The sequence below is a fragment of the Caloenas nicobarica genome, chromosome 3 (genome assembly GCF_036013445.1).
Source record: "Caloenas nicobarica isolate bCalNic1 chromosome 3, bCalNic1.hap1, whole genome shotgun sequence".
Classification (NCBI taxonomy): Eukaryota; Metazoa; Chordata; class Aves; order Columbiformes; family Columbidae; genus Caloenas; species Caloenas nicobarica.
In genome coordinates, this window is record NC_088247.1 from 3156461 (window position 1) to 3176749 (window position 20289).

General features: G+C 43.3%; 1 protein-coding gene across 2 annotated transcripts in view; it reads left to right on the forward strand.

Annotated features, from left to right (window-relative positions):
• Positions 1–19719, forward strand: part of MSRA (methionine sulfoxide reductase A) — a 302120-nt gene extending 282401 nt beyond the window's left edge. For both annotated transcript variants that reach the window (XM_065631686.1, XM_065631687.1), the window contains one exon: positions 18889–19719. In XM_065631686.1, coding sequence (XP_065487758.1) covers positions 18889–19053 — 165 coding nt within the window. In that variant the 3' untranslated portion in view covers positions 19054–19719. The remainder of the gene's footprint in view (positions 1–18888) is intronic.
• Positions 19720–20289: the final 570 nt, after the last annotated feature.

Here is a 20289-nt window from a genome sequence, read left to right on the forward strand (position 1 = left end):
TCCTGGTGGGGTACCCTTATGCCTGGGCATAGACACTTTTAATTTCTGCTCTCATGAACTGTAACGCTGAGCTCAGCACCTCATTTTCTGACAGCTTTTTCCCATTCTCTTCTACACGGTATCACTAAATCCAGCACCGAGCTGTTCGACATCCTGCTCTCCTGACAGCCCAAACCCAGCCATGAATCACGGCGTATAGAACAGAAGGAGGTGAATCTCGCTACCAAATGGGCTTTGTTGGCTAAAAGGAGCTGGAGTTACTGCTCCTGCATTGCCGGTGGTGAGCAGGAGCACTTATGTAAATATATAACTAATTTAGAGGGCAGAGGGTAACATTAATTAGCTCATCCTGTCCTTGAACGTTTCTGTGTCACTGACTCCCTAATCTCTGTCTCTTGCGTTTTCTGTTGGCGTTTCTCATGGCAAGAATGACCCGCGATCTTGGTTTGTACATTTAAATTCAAAATGAAAAAGCATCCATCAGTGAAAGACCCTATTCGGTTCTCCTACTGTATAGCCAACACTTCACAAAAGAATGAGACAGAATTCAGAGCCCATTAGACACGTCCCAGGAGGCAGGAATCTATATGCTTACAGTTGTGCTTACAGATATAAATCTGCATTAAGAAAAAAAAAAAAAAATCCTGCTTGACCGAAGGTATTTGTTCTAAAACACACCATTTAAAGTACAGCTTTGTACTGAGAAGTGACTCTGTGGGATGGCTTTGTGTGATTTTATGTGTGTATTATTGCATCAAGATCAAATTTACTCCTTTACAAGCAGAAGAAATGTTATTTCTCTGTCAGCCTCACATACTTGCTCTGGTTTCCATAGCCCAAGCTGGTTGGATGTTTTCCCATCCAAGAATCAGGGGTTTTTTGATCAGCATTTGATCCAGCTGAACTGTAATGCAGACCACAGAGGCTGGAGCCTCAAAAACACTTTGGGGATATCCCTTGTTCTCAAGACAGTGTCTATATTTGTGCATTAGCCTCTGTATTTTCACCTTTGAGCACGTTGTGACACTCAGAACAGTTCTCTGCTGCCATTTAAGAAAATATCGATCCTGGAGATTGAATGAGTTGGACATACTATTTATAAAAAGGTTATATAAGCCAAATATTTATCATCCTCATAGCACAGGGCGGTGACACAGGGCAAATCAGAAGACGAGCAGGTAGGAAAAAAGGGGTTGGAAAAGCAAGGAAAGGAGGCTAAAGAAGGACACAAGGAAGCAGGGAAAAGAATAACAGGGAAGATGTTTGGGCCTGAAGAGACTCCTAAATATCAGTGCCTAATGCAAATTTTCCCTCTGCAAGGGAAACCCATCCATTGACCTCCTGTTGCTGTCACCTACATGTAGATAGGAGCTCCTCACAGTGCTATTGTACCTCCTCCAACGATTATTAGATGTAGTGCTGTGTAGTAAAAAGGGGAGTGGGAAAATCCCCCGCAGTATTGCCGATTTTTAAGACCAAAAGCCCTTTTGCACCAGAAAGATGCAGATGTTGGGTGTGTGACAGGCTGTGCAAGGGAAGCTTGACTGTGGGGCACCAAGGCTATAATCTATAGCTGAAGAAAATTGGATGGAAATTAGAAATAGTCTATGTTTGGGAGGTTAGGAGAGAATGAACTGAATGACCTTCTTCCTGCAATGGAAACACAGATACCATAAACCTGGATTAAGGGCAGCAGACTGGAGGCCATCCATGGTGCCAGGCATGGTGGGAGAGGCCACGCTGACTTGTGATGTTGGATACAAGAGTGTGGAAAATGCTTTAATGTTGTCTCTCCTGCCCACTTCGAGTTGCCTGGGTGGTGGGACCCCCATCGCTTCCCCTGGAGACACGACAGCCTGGCCAGGTTGGCATCTCCCGGTGTCTATGGCCTTGATCACAGCGAGCTCTTGGACTGAGCCCCTTCATCTCCTTCTCGTCAAACCCTCAACGGACCCACACCGAGATGGACGTAAAGAGGCGGCGAAAGGGAAGCATTTGTTCTCCGAAGGAAGGAGTAGAGGGGTGTTGCTGATACTGCGATGGCACGGAGCCACAGGCGACATCTCCAAATGGCCTGTTAGCTTTCCTCGTGCTCTTGCTTCAAAAAAATAAGAGGATAGAGACCCCGATGAAGGCTGAGGAGGTGTTTTGGGGGGCGGCAGGGGAACCCCATCGTTTCTCTCTACTTGCTGTAATAACTTAAATGAACAGTTTTGTGATTTCTCGATGCTAGCCACTTCCTAATTAGGACAAGCTTAAAAAGGACCACTTGGCATCCTTGTTGGTGAGAGCCATGTGCTACCTGCAGCAGGCCAACTCCAAAATGAAACTGATTTTTCTCTTACCTACATTCTGCATTCAAGCAGCTGCTCCTAACAGGTGCTCGCTCTCTTCCTAGCAGATGGTGACAAAAAAATGGGTTTGTTGGCAGGTTTCGCCACAAAGCAGCCTTCTTATCACACATATTGATGTGTATACAAACATACACGCGCACGCTATCAGGCTTTCCGTTGAAAAAGTAATTCTCCTTCTGATATAAGGTCAACCACGTGGGGTCTTAGCGAGAATTGTATGTGCTTCTTGTCTTTTGTATCCTGGGTCTAAAGGCATTTGTGACTTAGCTGCCACATCAAAACCCTGGCTAACATTTCCCCCTTAGTTCAGCTCTTCTGCTGTATCTAAAGGACCATGTGATAGGAAGAATATGTAATGTTAGACTGCATCACTGTATTTATCTGTACATCTTTAATAGCTTGTACTAGCTTAAATAACAACGAACTAGAAAGCCAGCAGGTTTTAGATGGGGACTACCCTGATGCTTTTCTTCTTGCTGTTGTTTAGGGTAATGTAAGAGAAACACAGAACACAAAAGATCTCTCTCCTTAAATGAAAAAGAAAAAATAAAAATAAAAAAAATAATAATAAAAAAAATGAATAAACTTTAACAACAACAAAAAAAGACAACAACTGAAAATTTGCAGTGGAGAAGAGTCATAGCGATGCATTTGAACAAAGAAATAAAATAGAACTGCAGCATTTTATCACTGGGAAACACACACAGGACTCCTGAGTGCTGAAATGTGTTCAGAGCCGCCTTGGGGAAGTACGTGGAGGGAGATCATTTGTCCTGTATCCATCACCCAAAGAGAGACAGCTGTCAAACAAATCCTTACATCCCATTTAGGTTTTGGCCTGTTAACTCTGATTCCACCTCCCAGATTTCGCCTGGTGAGGGCTGTAAATTCGACAAAACGCTTCAGAGCAATGCCAGATTTCGAGGGCTACGGCATCGCCCAAAAGACCTTCCCTACTCCTATTTCTTGCCGTGCGAGCAGCACCAGGAAAGGCCCCACGCTCGCTCTGTTTTGCTGCTCATTTCAAACAAACGGCCTGAGCCAAGACAACCAGATGAGGATGACATCTGGCCATCAAACCTCTGCCAAGCCACTGCTGTTCTGGAGCTGGCAAGAAGGCGATGTGCTGCAAATGCCAGGTTCTCTCTGAAATGTAAAGTGCATTCTCTGCATTTTCTTTGCTTCCTGTCCAGCCACAATCAGTTCGGTATTTTGTTTTACTCATGGCCAAATTCAAATCTCCTTTCCAGGCGCATAAATCCATTTCATTGATTCTAGGAGGCTTATATGACAAGTGGAATTTGACCCCGAAGTCCAAGATGGTCTTGTATTTTCTAAGCTTACTGACAAATTAACTTGTTGACCGTGACTCTCATTCAAACATCCAAGCCCCTCCTGTGGGGTATGTCTGTGGTGAGGATTGCTAATCGCATATATGAGAGCAGTTTGTATCTAAATCTGTAAGAAAGATGGGGACAGACTTTTCAGCAGAGTGTGTTGCAACAGGACAAGGGGTGATGGTTTTAAACTAAAGGAGGGGAGATCCAAGCCAGACATGAGGAAGAAATTGTTTGCGCTGAGGGTGGCGAGAGCCTGGCCCAGGTTGGCCAGAGAGGTGGTGGATGAACCATCCCTGGAGACATCCCAGGCCAGGCTGGACGGGGCTCTGAGCTACCTGAGCTGGTGCAGATGTCCCTGCTCGTGGCAGGGGTTGGACTAGATGGGTTTGACGGTCCCTTCCAACCCAAACTCTTCTCTCATTCTATGATTCTAAGCTCTTCCAGGAAGGAGCAGGAAGAGATTGGGGCAGGCGGATAAGCTGAAGCAGCTCTGGAGGTCTCCTTTCACTGCTATTTTTCTTTAATAAGAAATCACTGTATCTTGTGAAGGAAAAAAAAAAAAAGCACTGCAACTTGTGAAAGAATTCTGTGCTAATCAAAAGTATTCATAGTTAAAACATTTCTCTCTGTTGTGCTCAGAAGCAGTTTGATCACAGCTATGCCAAGGAAGCTCATCCAGGGATGATGCATGAAGGAGCTGAAGCTGAAGGATTTGCCCTGTTTCCTTATGAAGGATTTTTGCTTTCATCCCTCCCCGCCTGCTGCTGTACTCCCAGCATTTTTGGCAGCTGCCAGAGGGCATGAAAGAAATAACTACGCTGGTTTTGCAGCTGATGTTCTGGCCAAATGCATTTTTTCCCCTCTTCTGGTAAAATAGTTTTGCTGCAGGCACAAGTAACCGGTTTTCAAAATCTCAGAAGGTAAGTAATTGTATTAAATAAAGCAGAGAGCTTGGGCCGTTGAAGTGATCTTGCTTTGCAAAGGGCACAGGTCATATTTCAGCATTTCCAGTTCTCATCCAAAGTATGACTTCTTTGCCACGTATTTGCGGATTCCAGGAGTATCATTGTGCTTTCAGTCCGGGGGCTTGTAAGCAGAAACCATCTGCTTTCGAGGGCACTCGCACAAGGAGTGGATATTAATGCTTGAATAACTAAAATGGTTTTAGGTTGTCTTGGGTGAACGAGCTTGCTATGAAAACCAAGTCTGATTTCCACAGTCCAGATCAAAACCTTCACCAAAGAGTCAGTACATGGGGAAGGATTAGAGGAATTGGATTAATTGTGTCTTGTTTTGTCATGTGCAACTGTGCTAATTACTCACCAGCAGTTTAATCTTCCTAGACAGCTTTTGTAGAGGTGATTTCAGAGGAATGTGTGTTTAGATACGGCCCTAGCAGGGCGATGCAGTGGGTGATGCTGGGTTTGGTAGACCACCCGCTTCTCTTTGACCCCAGCTGTACCCATGTCCCTTTAGTGCTTTATCAGTTTGGGACGTGGGCTCCTTGGAGTTTAATTTTGCTGCCACGGTGACATTCGTGATGTCCTGGGCTTCCCATCAGTCTTTTATCGGACCTGCCAAGGTCCTGAGCGTGTCTCTGGTACCCGGAGCTGCCTCACGTACAGAGAGTTCACTGCAACACAAATAAAATGCATAGCTAACAGCATTACCCGGCTTTCCACTCTGAAATCAGTTGGTTTCAGCATCAAATAAGCAAAACCAAACCGATCTGTATGGAAATTCTCAGGACTGTACATGCTTATTCAAAAGGTGTTTTCATCTGCTGGCTCCAGTGTAGATGTCATACAGAAAATCCAACCCATAACTTTTTTTTTTTTTTAATTTAATCAAAAGTTACCCTCTATGCCATAGGAATATGTTACATTATTGTGAATTAAAATCAAATTTGATCAATGATTTGTCAAATATGGGAGGATCTTTGCACTGAAAGGTGTGTACAGGTGCCTGTAACTAACTTGAACCACATTTGATGTATGCAACTGCTCAACGTGAAATATCATTCTGAGTAACTGAGTCTATGCCTTATGTATTATAGATCCCATCCTTACCAATGGCATCATAGTGCATCCTCCTATAAAATAATCAGTTAACTCATGGAACTATCATAGCAGCATGGTTTATTCATGTCTGCACAAAAAATAAACTGCTTCACATTATCCCACTACTTGAGAGCAAATTTTTTTTTTTCAGAAAAGATAACAAATAGCTAATTTAGGTTTCCAAAAGCATGTGTGCTATTACCATTAGTAAGAAGCTTAACCAACCTGAAAGCAAATGTTAAATGATCCAGATCTTAGTCTTATTAAGCTTGTGTGTCTCCTACCACTTAAAAGCCTATCAAAAACCTAAAGATCTGGGTAAATGAGATTTTCCAGAAGGCAAGCTTGAAAGTTTACCTCTTTCCCTTTTTAAACAAGAAGGCGATGCCTCTATTTACATGCCGTTTCTGGAACGCAAGCCGAGTGAGTACATCACTGCTGCAGCGTTCCGTGGAACATCCTTTGTTTATTCACACTGTGCCACTTTTAAACTTCAGATGTAAACAACAAAGGCTTCTTTGTATTTCACACTATCTCATACTCACTACCTTCTGAAGTCCAAAGCCAAAACACTGTGGAATTTTACCCTCCTCACACTTTCTTCTGCTTGTTGGATGCATTCTTCCAGCCTTTTCTATTTATAGTAGCTGGAAAACTACTTATCTTGTGATTTAAACACGCTCTGTTCATTTTCTGTTGACTTTTCAGTCCTTGGTACGGGAATAAATTGTATTCCCTGGTAACCATTTCAAATACAACTTTAGTAGTAATTGTGCATATATTTGATAACAGAAACAATTTGTCATCCTGAAGGATCCAAATGGCTTTAAAGTGGTCGACCTGTCTGTGGTCTGTTCCACAGATGAAAAATCCAGAGAATATGACACCAAACTCAGTCAGTCAGACAGAAAGGTGAGAAAGATCCAGGCTGGAAATCCAGCAGCTGCCTGATAACACACATTTTAGCATGGAAGAGTACGGTTTCCATTTCAAACCAGAGTGCGAATTTTAGTTGGAAATGCCATTAAATTTTAGCTGCACTGATGCTTGAGATCAGCTCTAAGTCCCCCCTGCCTTTTTCACCATGGGGAATGACCTCAATTTTGTGTTTCATTTGACATGTGGTGGGTCAGACCATCAATCTCATGCTGGATCCACCTCCTCTCTGCTTGCTGATGCTTGGGGAGGTAGTCAAGGCTCTTTGCTCTTCTTCTCCCATTCTGTGCTTATCTCTGTGTCAGACACAAGGACAGGCTGCCCAGGCAGTTTCAGACATTTTGCTGTGCCGTGTTGCGTACAGTCCTGTCCAAAGTGTGTAGTATAAATGAAATCCTACTTTTCAAGAGAACCAGGTTACTATGGTGTTGGCTTTTTCCTTTCCCAGGACAAGTAGCATCCTTTATCATCCCATCCCCTTAAGCTGCATTTGAGCACAAGAGATCTCTGATGAGCCCGTCTATCGGATCCTGGGGGCAGTTCTGGGCCCCTCACGCCAAGAAAGGCCTTGAGGTGCTGGAGCGAGTTGAGAGAAGGGAACGGAGCTGGGGAAGGGGCTGGAGCACAAGGGTGATGGGAGCGGCTGAGGGAGCTGGGGGTTCAGCTGGAGAACAGGAGCTGAGGGGAGACCTTCTGATCTCTGACCTGCCTGAAAGGAGCTTGGAGCCAGGGGGGGTCGGGCTCTGCTCCCCAGGAACAAGCGCCAGGACCAGAGGAAATGGCCTCAAGTTGCGCCAGGGGAGGTTGAGGTTGGATGTGGGGAACAATTTCTTCCCCAAAGGGCTGTGGGGCATTGGAACAGGCTGCCCAGGGCAGTGCTGGAGTCACCATCCCTGGAGAAGTTTAGAAGATGCACAGGTGATGTTCTTAAGGACATGGTTTAGTGGTGGACTTGGCAGTGTGAGTTTAGCAGTTGGACTCAATCTTAAGGTTCTTTTCCAACCAAAATGGTTCTGTGATTTTGTTTTGGCAGAACATCTAACATATAGCATAAGCAATAATTTTTCTGTAAATTGCTAGGAGTGTTCAGTCCACCTTAGATCCCTCTGAGAATGTTTTTTTCTTATATAAGAACCAGCAATATAGATTGAAAATTCTTTACTGGTGACAGAAGCAAGTTTAGTAGTTGAGTCTACTGGCCGACATTCAAGGTGAGTGATTCTTCACTCCAGAATATCCTCCTATGGCTGGATGAAATCTTGGTTGGACAAACAGTATCACCAAAATCCCCTTAATCTCAGTACAGCCAGCGTGTCCCTTGCACTCTCAGCTGACCTTGGAGCTGCGAGGCACACTGTATGATAACGTTCTTCATATTTTTGTTAACTGTGGCAAGTGGAGCCTCCAATTTTGGTCAGGCTACTCGTCGTGCCAAGTGGTGCACATATGCCCATTGTAAGACACAGCATGTGCCCTGCAGAGCCAGAATAAAAAAAGGATGAGTAGCATCAGTGCTATTTTAAAGAATAAGAAACAGGAGCAGAAAGAGATCTGGAGAATTTGTTTTGCTGACAGGCATCGGGACAGTCAGAGGTGAGGTGGGCGATAGTCCTGCTGCTCCAGAATGTTGGCTCAGGGCTTTCACCACAAACAACTCCATCTTCTAAAGAAGGCAGACAGCTCAATGCAAATCATTTCCCTGCTTTTTTGGGATGAGATGGTTTAGCATTACACACTAATGGTCATGAGAGACTGAATAAAAAAACAGAGCTTGTTATTAGAGGCAAAATAATCGGCAGAGATGACAGGTTGCCCAGCAATTCCCATTATAAGGGTCTTCTTTCAGGTGTTCAAGTATACCAATTTTTATTATTTCAGAAGTAAATATTCATGCTTGGTCTCTGTCTGAAAGTTTTTCCCTTCAATCACCACAGAAGCGATTTCTGGATTTTTCAGTATGAGTTTAGGAAAAGATAAGTTGTTTATTCCTCTTAAAAATTCATATGTTTTCCTGAGAAACTGTCATACTTATATATTGTGGAAGAAATACTTGATATAAACGCAGTGTTGGCGCCGGTGAGAAAAATAAAATGATGGGAATGTAACAGTAGAGCTGAACTGAGCCCTCTATCTTAAATATGTGAAATTAACATTTTTACTCCTACGTTGCAGCTCTCCTGCATGAAAAATCATTGGAGTGGCTTCCATTTATTGCAAAGGATACATGCACAAAGGAGTACCTTGCATTGCATGGGCTGGTCTGCACTTTGCAGCGAAGCTCAGAGATAACTGAGCTAATGGAAGTGGTAAAGTCTTGTCAACACAGTATTTATATGTTGAGCATTTTCTTCTACCCGCAGGCAGCATGGATTTGCCTGATTTTACCATTACGCTGCTTTTGGACCCAGTTTAGCTCTCAGCATCATTCAGGACTGCACCATGTGGAGATACCAGTTCTGGTCCACAAAGGCTTGGAAGATTCTGCACTGGTTGTTATCGGTGGCCCCATCTCAGTTTGGACTCGGCCATTTTTCATCTCAGGAATATGAGTGTAATGGGTGAATGATTAGAGAACAGTCTGCTGTCTCAAACCACAGAATAGATTTTTACCTTTAGATCACTGGAAGTCAGAACAGGGCATATCTTTTCTTAGCCGTCATAAATTATCCATGTGAGATGTACAGTAAAAGGCTGTTTGGCTGCGTTAAAATTGGCTAGACAAACAGAATTTCCATCTCTCTCAATGGCTCCTTCAACACCTAATTAGTTCCCAGATGCTAGTTGAGCAAGATGTCTTTTATCTTTGCTAATGTTATCTTCCTATACCTCCTAAATGCCCCCTGGTGCCATTCTTCACTTTCATCTTTCTTCCCTCAAGAGAAGGCAGGATGGGTGTTCAGGAAGCTCTATTCTGAAGGTCAAGCTTGTAAAGACTGTGGGTCAAGTTGATCCTGTTATACCAGTCAGTATCTGGAGCAGAAGCTTTTGAATCCAGAATTAGATTGATACGATGGAGAGCAGGATACAACTTCCTCTCTATGCATGTTCATAGGATCAGTACCTACCAGGAAAAAAATAGAATTGCGGATTTTATTTCACTGTCCGTTCCATTTAATACAATTTAGGACAAATTCCCTCTTCATCTTTTCTCATTGCCGGAAGGTGCAAAGAAGTCTGTATAAATCTCCCATTTCAGCTGGCGTAGCTGATTGTTGTGGGCAATGAGGAAGTACTCTTAGATGTAAAATAGTAGGAAATATCAAACTAACTGCACTCCTGATCCTTCCTAGACCCGCTAAGCATAACCACTTGGGGCCTCAGGTATGTTAACAGCCAGGCTCTCAGCCAACTGTGATTTACCTTGGCAGGTGTGATTTATATCCGAGCCCAGCAATTCTTTCCCCTCTGGCAGGAATGAGTGACCAAACAGCCTCTATCAAGCTAAGTATTTAAGAGAAAAGCATTTCAGAGAAAGCAGATCTTCAAACCAACTGAACGGACTATATATGTATGTGGAGCTTTCCCCTAAGGCTTGTAGGCTGTGTCTCTCGTTAGGCTCAGTTTACTTGATTCAGATGATGTGCTGTGTTGTGTGTGTGGGCTTTGTCAACAGTCAAAAGCTCTGACGAAGTAAATTTTGCAGACTTAGAGATGAGAATCAAGATTCTTCAGCTTAGCACTCTGCAACACCATCTTTTTAAGTTTCTATTGTATTTTCTTCTTATCTGCATTTTCCCTGTGATGCACTGGAAGAATACACTTGTATAAACAATTCCAGCCGGCCCATGTAACAGCATTTCTCCTCTTTGACCAGGTTACGTGTAGTCCCTCTCGGATGTTTTTTATGTCTTCAGATTCATAATGTAGTGACCTAGCAGCTTTTCTATCACAGCAAAGAGCAAAGTGAGTTGTAAAGTCAATGGATTTCACTATTTCTGCTCTTAGATCCCTATGCCCACACTATGAAAGACGCAGAATTTATACCAACGTAATTCGATCATTCCTGGTTTCAATTTTGCCCAATTTGCAAGAGGCACGCTGTAAAGTTCTGAGGCTAGACAGCTTTCCTGCAAGGGTATTAATAATACTTAGAAATTATATAGCACTCTAAACCCCTGCGCAAGCATTAGCTAATTACATAGGACTCCAAAGCCCTGTGCAAAACATTAGCTAATCAATTCTTGCAGCATCTCTCAAATAGATCAGTATCATTGAGTCCATTGTGCAGAGAGGCAAATGGGAAGAGGAGAAAGTGGATGTCTGGTCCCAGTCCATGCTGCTGCCCAGCGTGGTAGCAGGGGTTAGACCTCAGCTACTGCTCCCAAATTTTCCTTGCCAGGATCATTTTTCCCATCTGGCTCATTCTGGATAAACACACGATTTCCAAAAGGAGGTCACCTACACGGATGCAAACGCAGATTTTACCAGCTAGACGTTATTTTAGCCCATTCCAGGGCCTTGTAGAGGTCACTGGCATCAATTAGAGCGGAGAAGCCAACATCAGTAAGTGACACAGAAAAGACTGGACCCAGCACAGCAAACCGAATTTTAATATTCACTAGAATAACAGTTGAGTGTTTACCAGTGAGGTGTTCCAGCCAACTGAAGGCAGCACAGAGGAAACAATTTAAAATAATATATAATCGAGATGTTATACTGCAGAGGAGGCTGCCTTGCGGAAAAGGAGAGGTATATCTACATGATGCTTAGCAAACAAAGGAAAAAATAAAACATTATTTTTTAATTGCACATTATTGAAGCCTCGCGCTCCTCCTTGTGTTTGTTCCTCTGGACCAAAGTTAGTTACTCTGGACCAAGTGAGCGTGTATTGCTCAATTTCGGCTTCCAAGCCTCATCCATACGCTAGGCAAAGCCAGTTAATTTGTTTTACAGTTAAAAATATCACAGTAATCACGTATCTAAGAGGTACACATATCCTCATCCCACAGAGGATTGAGTCTATTGCAATTAATTCCTGCAGGCCTTCTCCTGAAATAATGCAGCTCCTTTCACTCTTAGTGCTCTTAGAAATAGAACTGAATTTCGATATTGCTGCTGATATAACAAAATTTCGAGTAGCCAATATAATAAAGGGGTAGCCCTAGAGATTCCCTGCTGGAACAGTCAGGGTTGTGAGATTACCGGCCTCAAAGTTCTACATGGAGGATGAATGATGACACAGAAGCAGAAGCTGTCACAGGTGTCAAGATATTCTGCGGTATTTTCGACGTCATGGATTTTAGAGGGGCCCTTGGAAATACAGCAGCTTCATGTAACTCGCTGAGACACGAGACAAACTGGCGATTGCAGAGGCCTGAGTACAGGCTGTGAGCTTTTAAAGTGCGTATCGAATCAAACAAAGGATGGTGCTATTTTTATTAAAAGCCACAAAATGCTTGAAACCAATACTCCGCTGCTTTACAAATGCCTCTGCTCAGAAAATTAAATGGTTTCATCCGACAAAACCAATTTTAAAGGGTTTTTCTGACAAATTTATAAGCGGGTTCAACCCCTTCTCTGAACTTCCACGAACCACGCATTTTCAGCACAACATATCGAAGTGTCGGTGGCTTCCAGTCTGTTCCTTCAGGTATTTGGAGGTACAGGGGAATGGTGCTTTTCTGCACAGTTCCTTCCAAATTCTCAAGGCACTTTACAAGTATTAGCTACCTCCATCTGAATATAAACACGGAGCCAAACACCTTGAATGTGTTGTTGCTGTGCCATAATGTCAAATGATTACATATTTTTACGTACTTTGGCTACATGTAAATAGCTGGCTATAAAAAAAGCTGAAGCAGCAATTATTTCAGAGGGCAGCAGCAAATCAAAGGGCAGAAGTATCGTGTGCTAAACACACATGCTTGGTAGTAAGTAAAGAACAACCTCTGTTGTTACACTAGTTGGGTTTATTCTGTGGCAGTCTACTGTATAATCTCCCCCATTGAGGACAGAATTTCCTATCACCTGGAATAACTAAATAGAATTGCTGCCAGCGGAACAAACCAGTTTCGCTAACAGGGAGACTCTGTTGTGTCCCAGTGCATGGCCTTCAAGGTATAAAGTGGAAACACCTGTTAAGATTATACCATCTCTCAAATGAGTAGGAAGTCTCTTAAAATTTGAGGTGCTGGAGCGAGTTGAGAGAAGGGAACGGAGCTGGGGAAGGGGCTGGAGCACAAGTGTGATGGGAGCGGCTGAGGGAGCTGGGGGTTCAGCTGGAGAACAGGAGCTGAGGGGAGACCTTCTGATCTCTGACCTGCCTGAAAGGAGCTTGGAGCCAGGGGGGGTCGGGCTCTGCTCCCCAGGAACAAGCGCCAGGAGCAGAGGAAACGGCCTCAAGTTGCGCCAGGGGAGGTGGAGGTTGGATCTGGGGAACAATTTCTTCCCCGAAGGGCTGTGGGGCATTGGAACAGGCTGCCCAGGGCAGTGCTGGAGTCACCATCCCTGGAGGGGTTGGACAGACGGGGATGAGGTTCTCAGGGACATGGGGCAGTGCCAGGGCTGGGTTAACGGCTAGACTTAATGCTGGTGAGGGTCTTTTCCAACCAAAATGATTTCAGTGCTAGAGTTACATTTTTAGTGCTAGACTTAGGTTATGGTTGGACTCAATGATCCTGAGGGTCTCTTCCAACAAAAATGATTCTATGATTCTATGTTTCTATAATAAAATGATTCTATGAAAATCTTTCTAACTGTATGTGCATGCTGTGGGATCACCTCACTAGAGCAGAGGTGGGACTGGTAGCACTGAGTTAAGCCACAGACAGCTGGATAACCAACTGGTCTGGTGCAAATGGCAAAAAAATAGGGTTTCATTTGGTGCCATCCATTTTGGTTCCAAGACTGTGTGTCCAATATCATGTTTTCATGGAAAGTGATATTTATACCAGTTGCTGATCCTATGCACGCAGTGTTCATGTGTGTAGCACTGGCTATTTGATGGCCCAGTACCCACAGTGCAAGTTCTCTAAGCTGTGCCTTGGTGCACACCTCCAGTCTTGGTGCCACCAGGAGAAAAATTGCTTCTTGCCAGTATGTGCTGCTCAGTCACAGAATCAGAGAATCACAGAATGTTTAGGGTTGAAGTGACCTCTGGAGATCATCCAGTCCAACCCCCCTGCTCACGCAGGGTCACCAGAGCAGATCACACAGGTCGGTCCAGGCGGGTTTGAATGTCTGCAGAGAAGGAGACTCCACAGCTGCTCTGGGCAGCCTGGGCCAGGCTCTGGCACCTCAAAGTAAAGTTCCTCCTCATAACTCAGATGCTCAGGTCCAAATATAGATGCAAATCTGCATCCAAAATAATTGCTCGAGTTCGCTAATTCACTAATATATCTTGCTTTGGATAGTTGAGCATTTTAGGCACCAGTTCTAGAGAAAAAGCATCTACAAAGCTTGAGCTGTCCATGAAGGACCTGACACAGGTAATATCACAGCAGAAAGCTGCGTAATTCCTCATGACACAGCTGAGGAATTTAGGGGTTTCCCACACCAAGTCATGGTTATGATTTTGAGGAGCCGTCTCAGGTTCAAGCTACAGCAGAAGAGGTTTCAGAGCACATCAGTGAAATGTGGCAGGTCAGTGCAACCAAGTGGTGGCCATCTTCAGATACGAAAGGAAACTAAACTGGAAGTTTCTTACACATGAGCATCACAGGTAAGCTGTGATTTAAATTGGTCCTGCCACTGAAGCAATGAAAAGTGGGCTGCATCTGTGCTTAAGGTATTGCCAAGAACATCCAGCAGAATTACAGAAAAGTGAGGTCTGATGTTTTGTGCTGCAGATTGGTTATCAGAAGTTAGCAGATACACGCAGAATAGAGGATTTCAGAGAAGAGTTGATGTGACTTTAGCAGACTCATGTCTTGCAGATAAAGTTTTCTGAAGAGAGCGGCTGCATGAAAGGGAGCCACACACTGTGGAATAAGAGGAAATTTTCTCTTCTGAATGAATAGCTGGTTATAGGTAGGATGTAAAAGATGCAAATAACTGGGCAGTTTTTGCCATGAGGGAGACGATTACCAGTAACCTGTCTTGGGAACCTGGGCAGTTCAATACACTTACAAAAGAGCTGGAAAAGGGAGACAGACAATAGTGATGTGCCAAAATCTGCTGATGGTATAGACTTATTGCAGGTTAGCAAAAGCAGACACGACCACAAAAAGTTGCAGAAGAATCTGACAATATCAAATGTCTGGGAAATAAAACAGCTGCTGAAATTCCATGTCGATAAAAGTCAAGTGCAGACACAATGATAGGGTTTAAATTAGCCCGCGAAAGAGGTCCTGGCGTCATTGCAGATGGTTCTTTGAAAACGTCTGCTCAGTGCTCAGCAGAGGTCAGAAAGGCAAGTGGAATGCTAAGAATTGCTGGGAAAGAGATGGAGAATAAAAGAGAAAGTGTAAGTACACCACTGAATAAATCCGTGGCGATCTTCAATAGAGTGCAATTCCAGTCATCCCGTCTCAATGCAGCAGTAAAAGAGAACTAGAAAAGATGCAGAAAAGGGCAAAAAGGCTGACCCAAGTTATCAAGTGTGGAGCTGGAGCCTGTAAAGCTCGCTGAAGAAACGAATGAGGCATAGGTGTAAAATCAAGATTGCTATGGCAAGAGTGAATAAGCAATTCTTTTTTGCAGCAGAGGATGTGATGACATGGTCAGGCAATGAGTTGAAAGCAAACAACAGCAAAAAGCTTTCACATGCTATAATAAATTAGGAAACATAATCTTTTAAATGCTGGAAGTACAGGTTGTTTTAAAAAGCAGTAGTGCTGAGGTTCCCGGCGCAGGCTGCAACGTCTTCCTCCAGCACCTATCCTGATGTACCGGGTTCATAGAACCACAGAATGTCCTGAGTTGGAAGGGACCCACCAGGATCATCGAGTCCAACTCCTGTCCCTGCACAGGACACCCCCACAGGTCACACCGTGTGTCTGAGGACGTTGTCCAGTCTCTTCTTGAACACTGTCAGGTTGGGGCCGGGACACCTCCCTGGGGAGCCTGTTCCAGTGTCCAGCACCTCTGGGTGAAGAACCTTTTCCTCATGTCCATTCATGGGTTGGCTGTGTCCCCTCTGTCCTGTACAGCTGGGTGGGATTTGGGTTCTGGTTTGGTTTGGCCTCTCGTCAGTAGGACCTGCCAGTTTTTTTGGGCAGGACTATAATCAGTTAAAGGATCAGTGCGATCTCCTAGTATCACCTCTCCTACGACAAAAGCCACAGAAATCCATTGAGTTATTTAATTCTCTTTGAATCGCGGTGGAATATTGGGAAGAAAAAGATCTAGTAGCACCTTAAAAATTTCCTGCACTGAGTAAAAGGTCCCAAGGATTAATTACACTTTGCCATAATTTGATCCTTCCGATTTCTGCATGCAAAGGCTGCAGTAGCCCCTTTGGCTGCACCATGATAATGAGAGGTCATGTTGGCTGGCTCAGGAATTTTGAAACAGCGAGGACTAAAAAGTCTGCTAGAACAGGATTATCATCAAATTATATCTGCCTCGGCGGCAGGAAATCAATCAAGAATGGACTGATTTACACCTGCCAGAGCCAGCACATCATGAACTTCATCATCTTTCCCAGTGATGGTTTTATCTTTGCATCGACACAGTCAGTGCAAGGAAAATATTTTCCCGTTTAAAATCAAAACATTCAAGGTAGCGTTTGGCAGAATGTCAGAGCTTGAGGCTCCTGGTGCTTCTGGCAACAGTGCTGGTATCTTTTGCTAATGACCGAAGTACAATATAATGAGTTGTCTTAGGCTTCTGCTTTATTCAGCGTGCAGTGTTTTAATAGACTGTTAGTAATTCTGAAAAGGATAAATGATGTTTATGCCCTCTTGTGGTATGTTATTGAACAGAATGGATTTTCTAACTGACAAAATTAGGCCAATGATGGAAAAGTCCCAGGTAAAAATCTGTAACAAATAGTATTTTGCACGGTAGAAAAATATCCATCCCTCGAGCAGCATCCTCATGACTCAGTTAAGGGGGAGAAGCCAATTTTACATGCATTTACAGCAGCAAGTAAATGACTAATGCCCATGATGACAGAGTCTGTGCCATCTTTCTGGAGTGAAGATAATTTAAAAAGTGCTTGTCTTTGGTAGAAACGTTAGAAACTAAATGAAATACTGCTTTCTAAAAGCAGTTGTGTTGACACCTCTTTGCGTTAGCTGTTGCCAACATTTTGTGATACATACCGTCACATTTTTTATCTTCTTCTCTCACATATCTGGCAGTTAAATAATCTGATTCCCTTGGGACAAAGCCTGCCACAAAGATGAAAAACATTGTTTGGTGATTTTACATGGGAAAATAATGCCAGATTCCTGTGAAATTTGGCTTGTTACCTTGTCATGTTGAAATACAATTAATTAACTAGTCAACAACCTCCTAACCTGCACTGAGAATTTATGTGTAGTGTTGGGAACCCAGGGGCTCCCCAGACAGGTCAGTCATGGATTTTGTATCAATCTTATTACTTCGTTCCTGATTGAAAACTGAATATGACAAAATGTATCCTCCAGACAGTGAAACAACCAGAATAAATCAAACTAATGCTCTACAAAGTTCAGCAACTGATCTCTGACTGTGGTCAGTACGGAGCTGTGCTGAGGCAGGATCTAGGAAACCCTCTTGTAGGAAATTTGAGGACTCTTTGGCCCCAAATAATCATGTATTATTTAAGTGTCAGCTAATGTTGTGATGAAGCATTATTTCCATTACATGTCGTCTCTCTCTCTTCCTGGCCACCAAGTATGTGGAAGACTGTTGTAAATAGGAAGGGAATGATTCCCTTTCCACATCCATGATGAGTACGACAGTAGTTTAAATGAAAGCAGTGGCCTTGGTTAGGTTAGACTTTAGGAGAAACTCTCTAAGACGACGGTAAATATTGGAATGGATCCCCTTGAGGAAACTGGAGGATCACCATCTCCAAAGATCTTTCAGAAACAGTTAAACAAATGTTTGCTGGGAGTAAGGTGGCTATCATTTGGTGCATCACGATGAAAGAAGTTAGACTTGACTCACAAGAGGTCTACCAGCTCTGTTTTTGTGATTCTGTGTGATGACTTCCTTTTATAGGTTTTATTTATTAGTATGATGAGAAAACACATATTTATCTGGAAATCTTAAGTGCTAACGCTTTCTTCTTACGGCTGATCTTACTGTCAAGTCTGGCTGATAGGAATGGAATTCTATCTACATCCAGTACTTTACAAGTATACTTTGCAACAGTAGTCTGACACCAATTAAAGTGTTTATTGGGTTATCACCGACTTTACTGACCACAAGAAAAGGTTGAACCAGATGATCCTTGTGGTCCCTTCCAACCTGGTATTCTATCATTCTATGATGTCCCTCCTGAGACAAGAATTGACCCCAAAATGTTGGTGCTTCCAGTTGCCTTAGAAAAGGAAAATTCAGTAGAAAAAATGTCATGGCAAATCATGTTGAAAAGAAATTTCCTCTGTCGGAAACTTTTCAGGAGTTTCAAATTCAGTTAGGGGATATCAGGAAGAAATTAAAGCCTAATTTAAAATCCCCACCCACATTCCTTCTTCTTTTCCTGCAAAGTGATTATCGCTCCTGGTCCACGTATTGGGAAATCTTTCAGAAATGAGTCACAATTTGCCTTAAAAATACCTTTCTGATGATGATGGAACTGTTCTTTTTTGAAGAATGGGTTTGCAAAAGGAGCCCAAATACTCTTCTTTCTCAATGACATCAGTGGGGCTAAAAAATTCTTGGCATAAGGATGTTCAGTGTGGATTGCACATTGCAAAGCTGAAGCACCTACCAGCTGAAGTTCTTGGACATGGCAAGGCAGCTGGCCAGGCCTGATCGAAGTGAGCTCTGATGCCTTTCACATTTGTTTTCCACTTTCATTGATGGCACCACATCCCTGCCTGGCGCAGTCAATAAAGAGGAGAGAATGAATATGCGGCTCTAGCAAATTAAACAAATGAGCCATTAAAACAGGAGGGTGCACTACATCTTCTCACCAACGCCTGTTTTGGTGCCCTCGAATGTCTCCTGGAAAAAAATAACATGAGCGCAAGGATAAAGGGCTTTCAGGGATGTGCTGTAGCTGTGGTCCAAGAGCTAAGAGACGTCTGTGTCTCTTAACATCATTCATCAGCAGAGAAGCCATCAAACCACTAATGGCTTTCCATCGTTGTTTCTTGACAGGTATTGACGGAGGGCGGCTTCGGTCCCATCACAACAGAAATCCGGGAGGCTCCGGAGTTTTATTACGCCGAAGATTACCATCAGCAGTACCTCAGCAAGAACCCTGGTGGATACTGCGGCCTCGGGGGAACGGGGCTTTCCTGCCCTGTTGGCATCAAGCAATAGTCTGTGCTGACTCCATCGCCTCCACTTTGGTTTATGAAGTCACTTGAAAAAAGACCGACAGCCCTGATAGGTGTTACCATACAGCATCAGTGCATAACGATTTGGGAACCCTTTGGGGTGGCTTTCCTTAATCTGAGCCCTTTCCCATTCACCAACATTAAAAGCCAAAGTAGAGGCAGAAATTGCACCTGTTGGCAAATGCAGCTTCTTGGCCTGTGCAGCTCACAGAGTTTCTTTGCAATCTTGTAATCTGGAGAGACAATAAATTTTTTAAAGTTTGGCTTGAAGTGCTGTTAAAGGGATGAATTAGGGGGTGGTTGCACCTGATTTGCATAGCTAATGCCTTCAGACACATTTATTTTCTTGGGTTAATGAATTTGCTTGTGTTATGAGAGCTTTGACTTCTGGAGACATGGTTGGGCTCATCTTAACTATCACAACCCTGTAATTTGATGTCTCTGAGAATGGCGAATTTATAAGATCAGTAACCCTCTCACAATTCCACTTTCATAGCAACATGTAGTATTGCCTATACTGCCTATCTTCTGAAACAATTTTAGTAAGAAAAAATAAAAATTGTAATGTGATACTTCTTTTTGACAGTTCCAAAATTGTATCAACACAAGAAGAAATCAATTTTGTTTCCTGCACTGCAATAAATTACAAACACAGAAAAGAAAAATGTTGTCGGCGGTGTGTTCCATGACTCTAAGTATAATATCGAGGTAGATCTAAAAAAAAGTATAAAATATTATAAAAGGCTGCAGGCTGCTAATTAAACACCAGGGCTTTTAAATCTGTATTATTGTGCATGACAGTACAGAGGAGTAGAGCTCATATTGGCTGAACTGTAACATAATTATTCCCATGATTAATTATTTGTTCTTCAATAGGTTGTGGAGCCCCCACCAAGACGCGAGCTCATTATGGCAGGTGCTGTGCAAACGTCATGTCGGGCAGTCTCTGCCCCAGCGCGTGTGCAGTGAAAATAGCAGGACAGCCAGAAAGAGGCAAAATAAATTTCCATTTTATTGATGGTGTTCTCAGAGTGGAGACTAAAAGCTACAGATAAAGGACGCAGGGGATGCAAGCGTTATCCTAAATGGACATGGGATCCTACAGGTTATATATATATGCTATGGGTTATGCTACAAGGACAAACAGCTTCAGTAGGAGAGATGGGGATGGGTTTGTCCCACTCATCCAGCCTGATGTTTGCAATACTTCCCAAAGAGC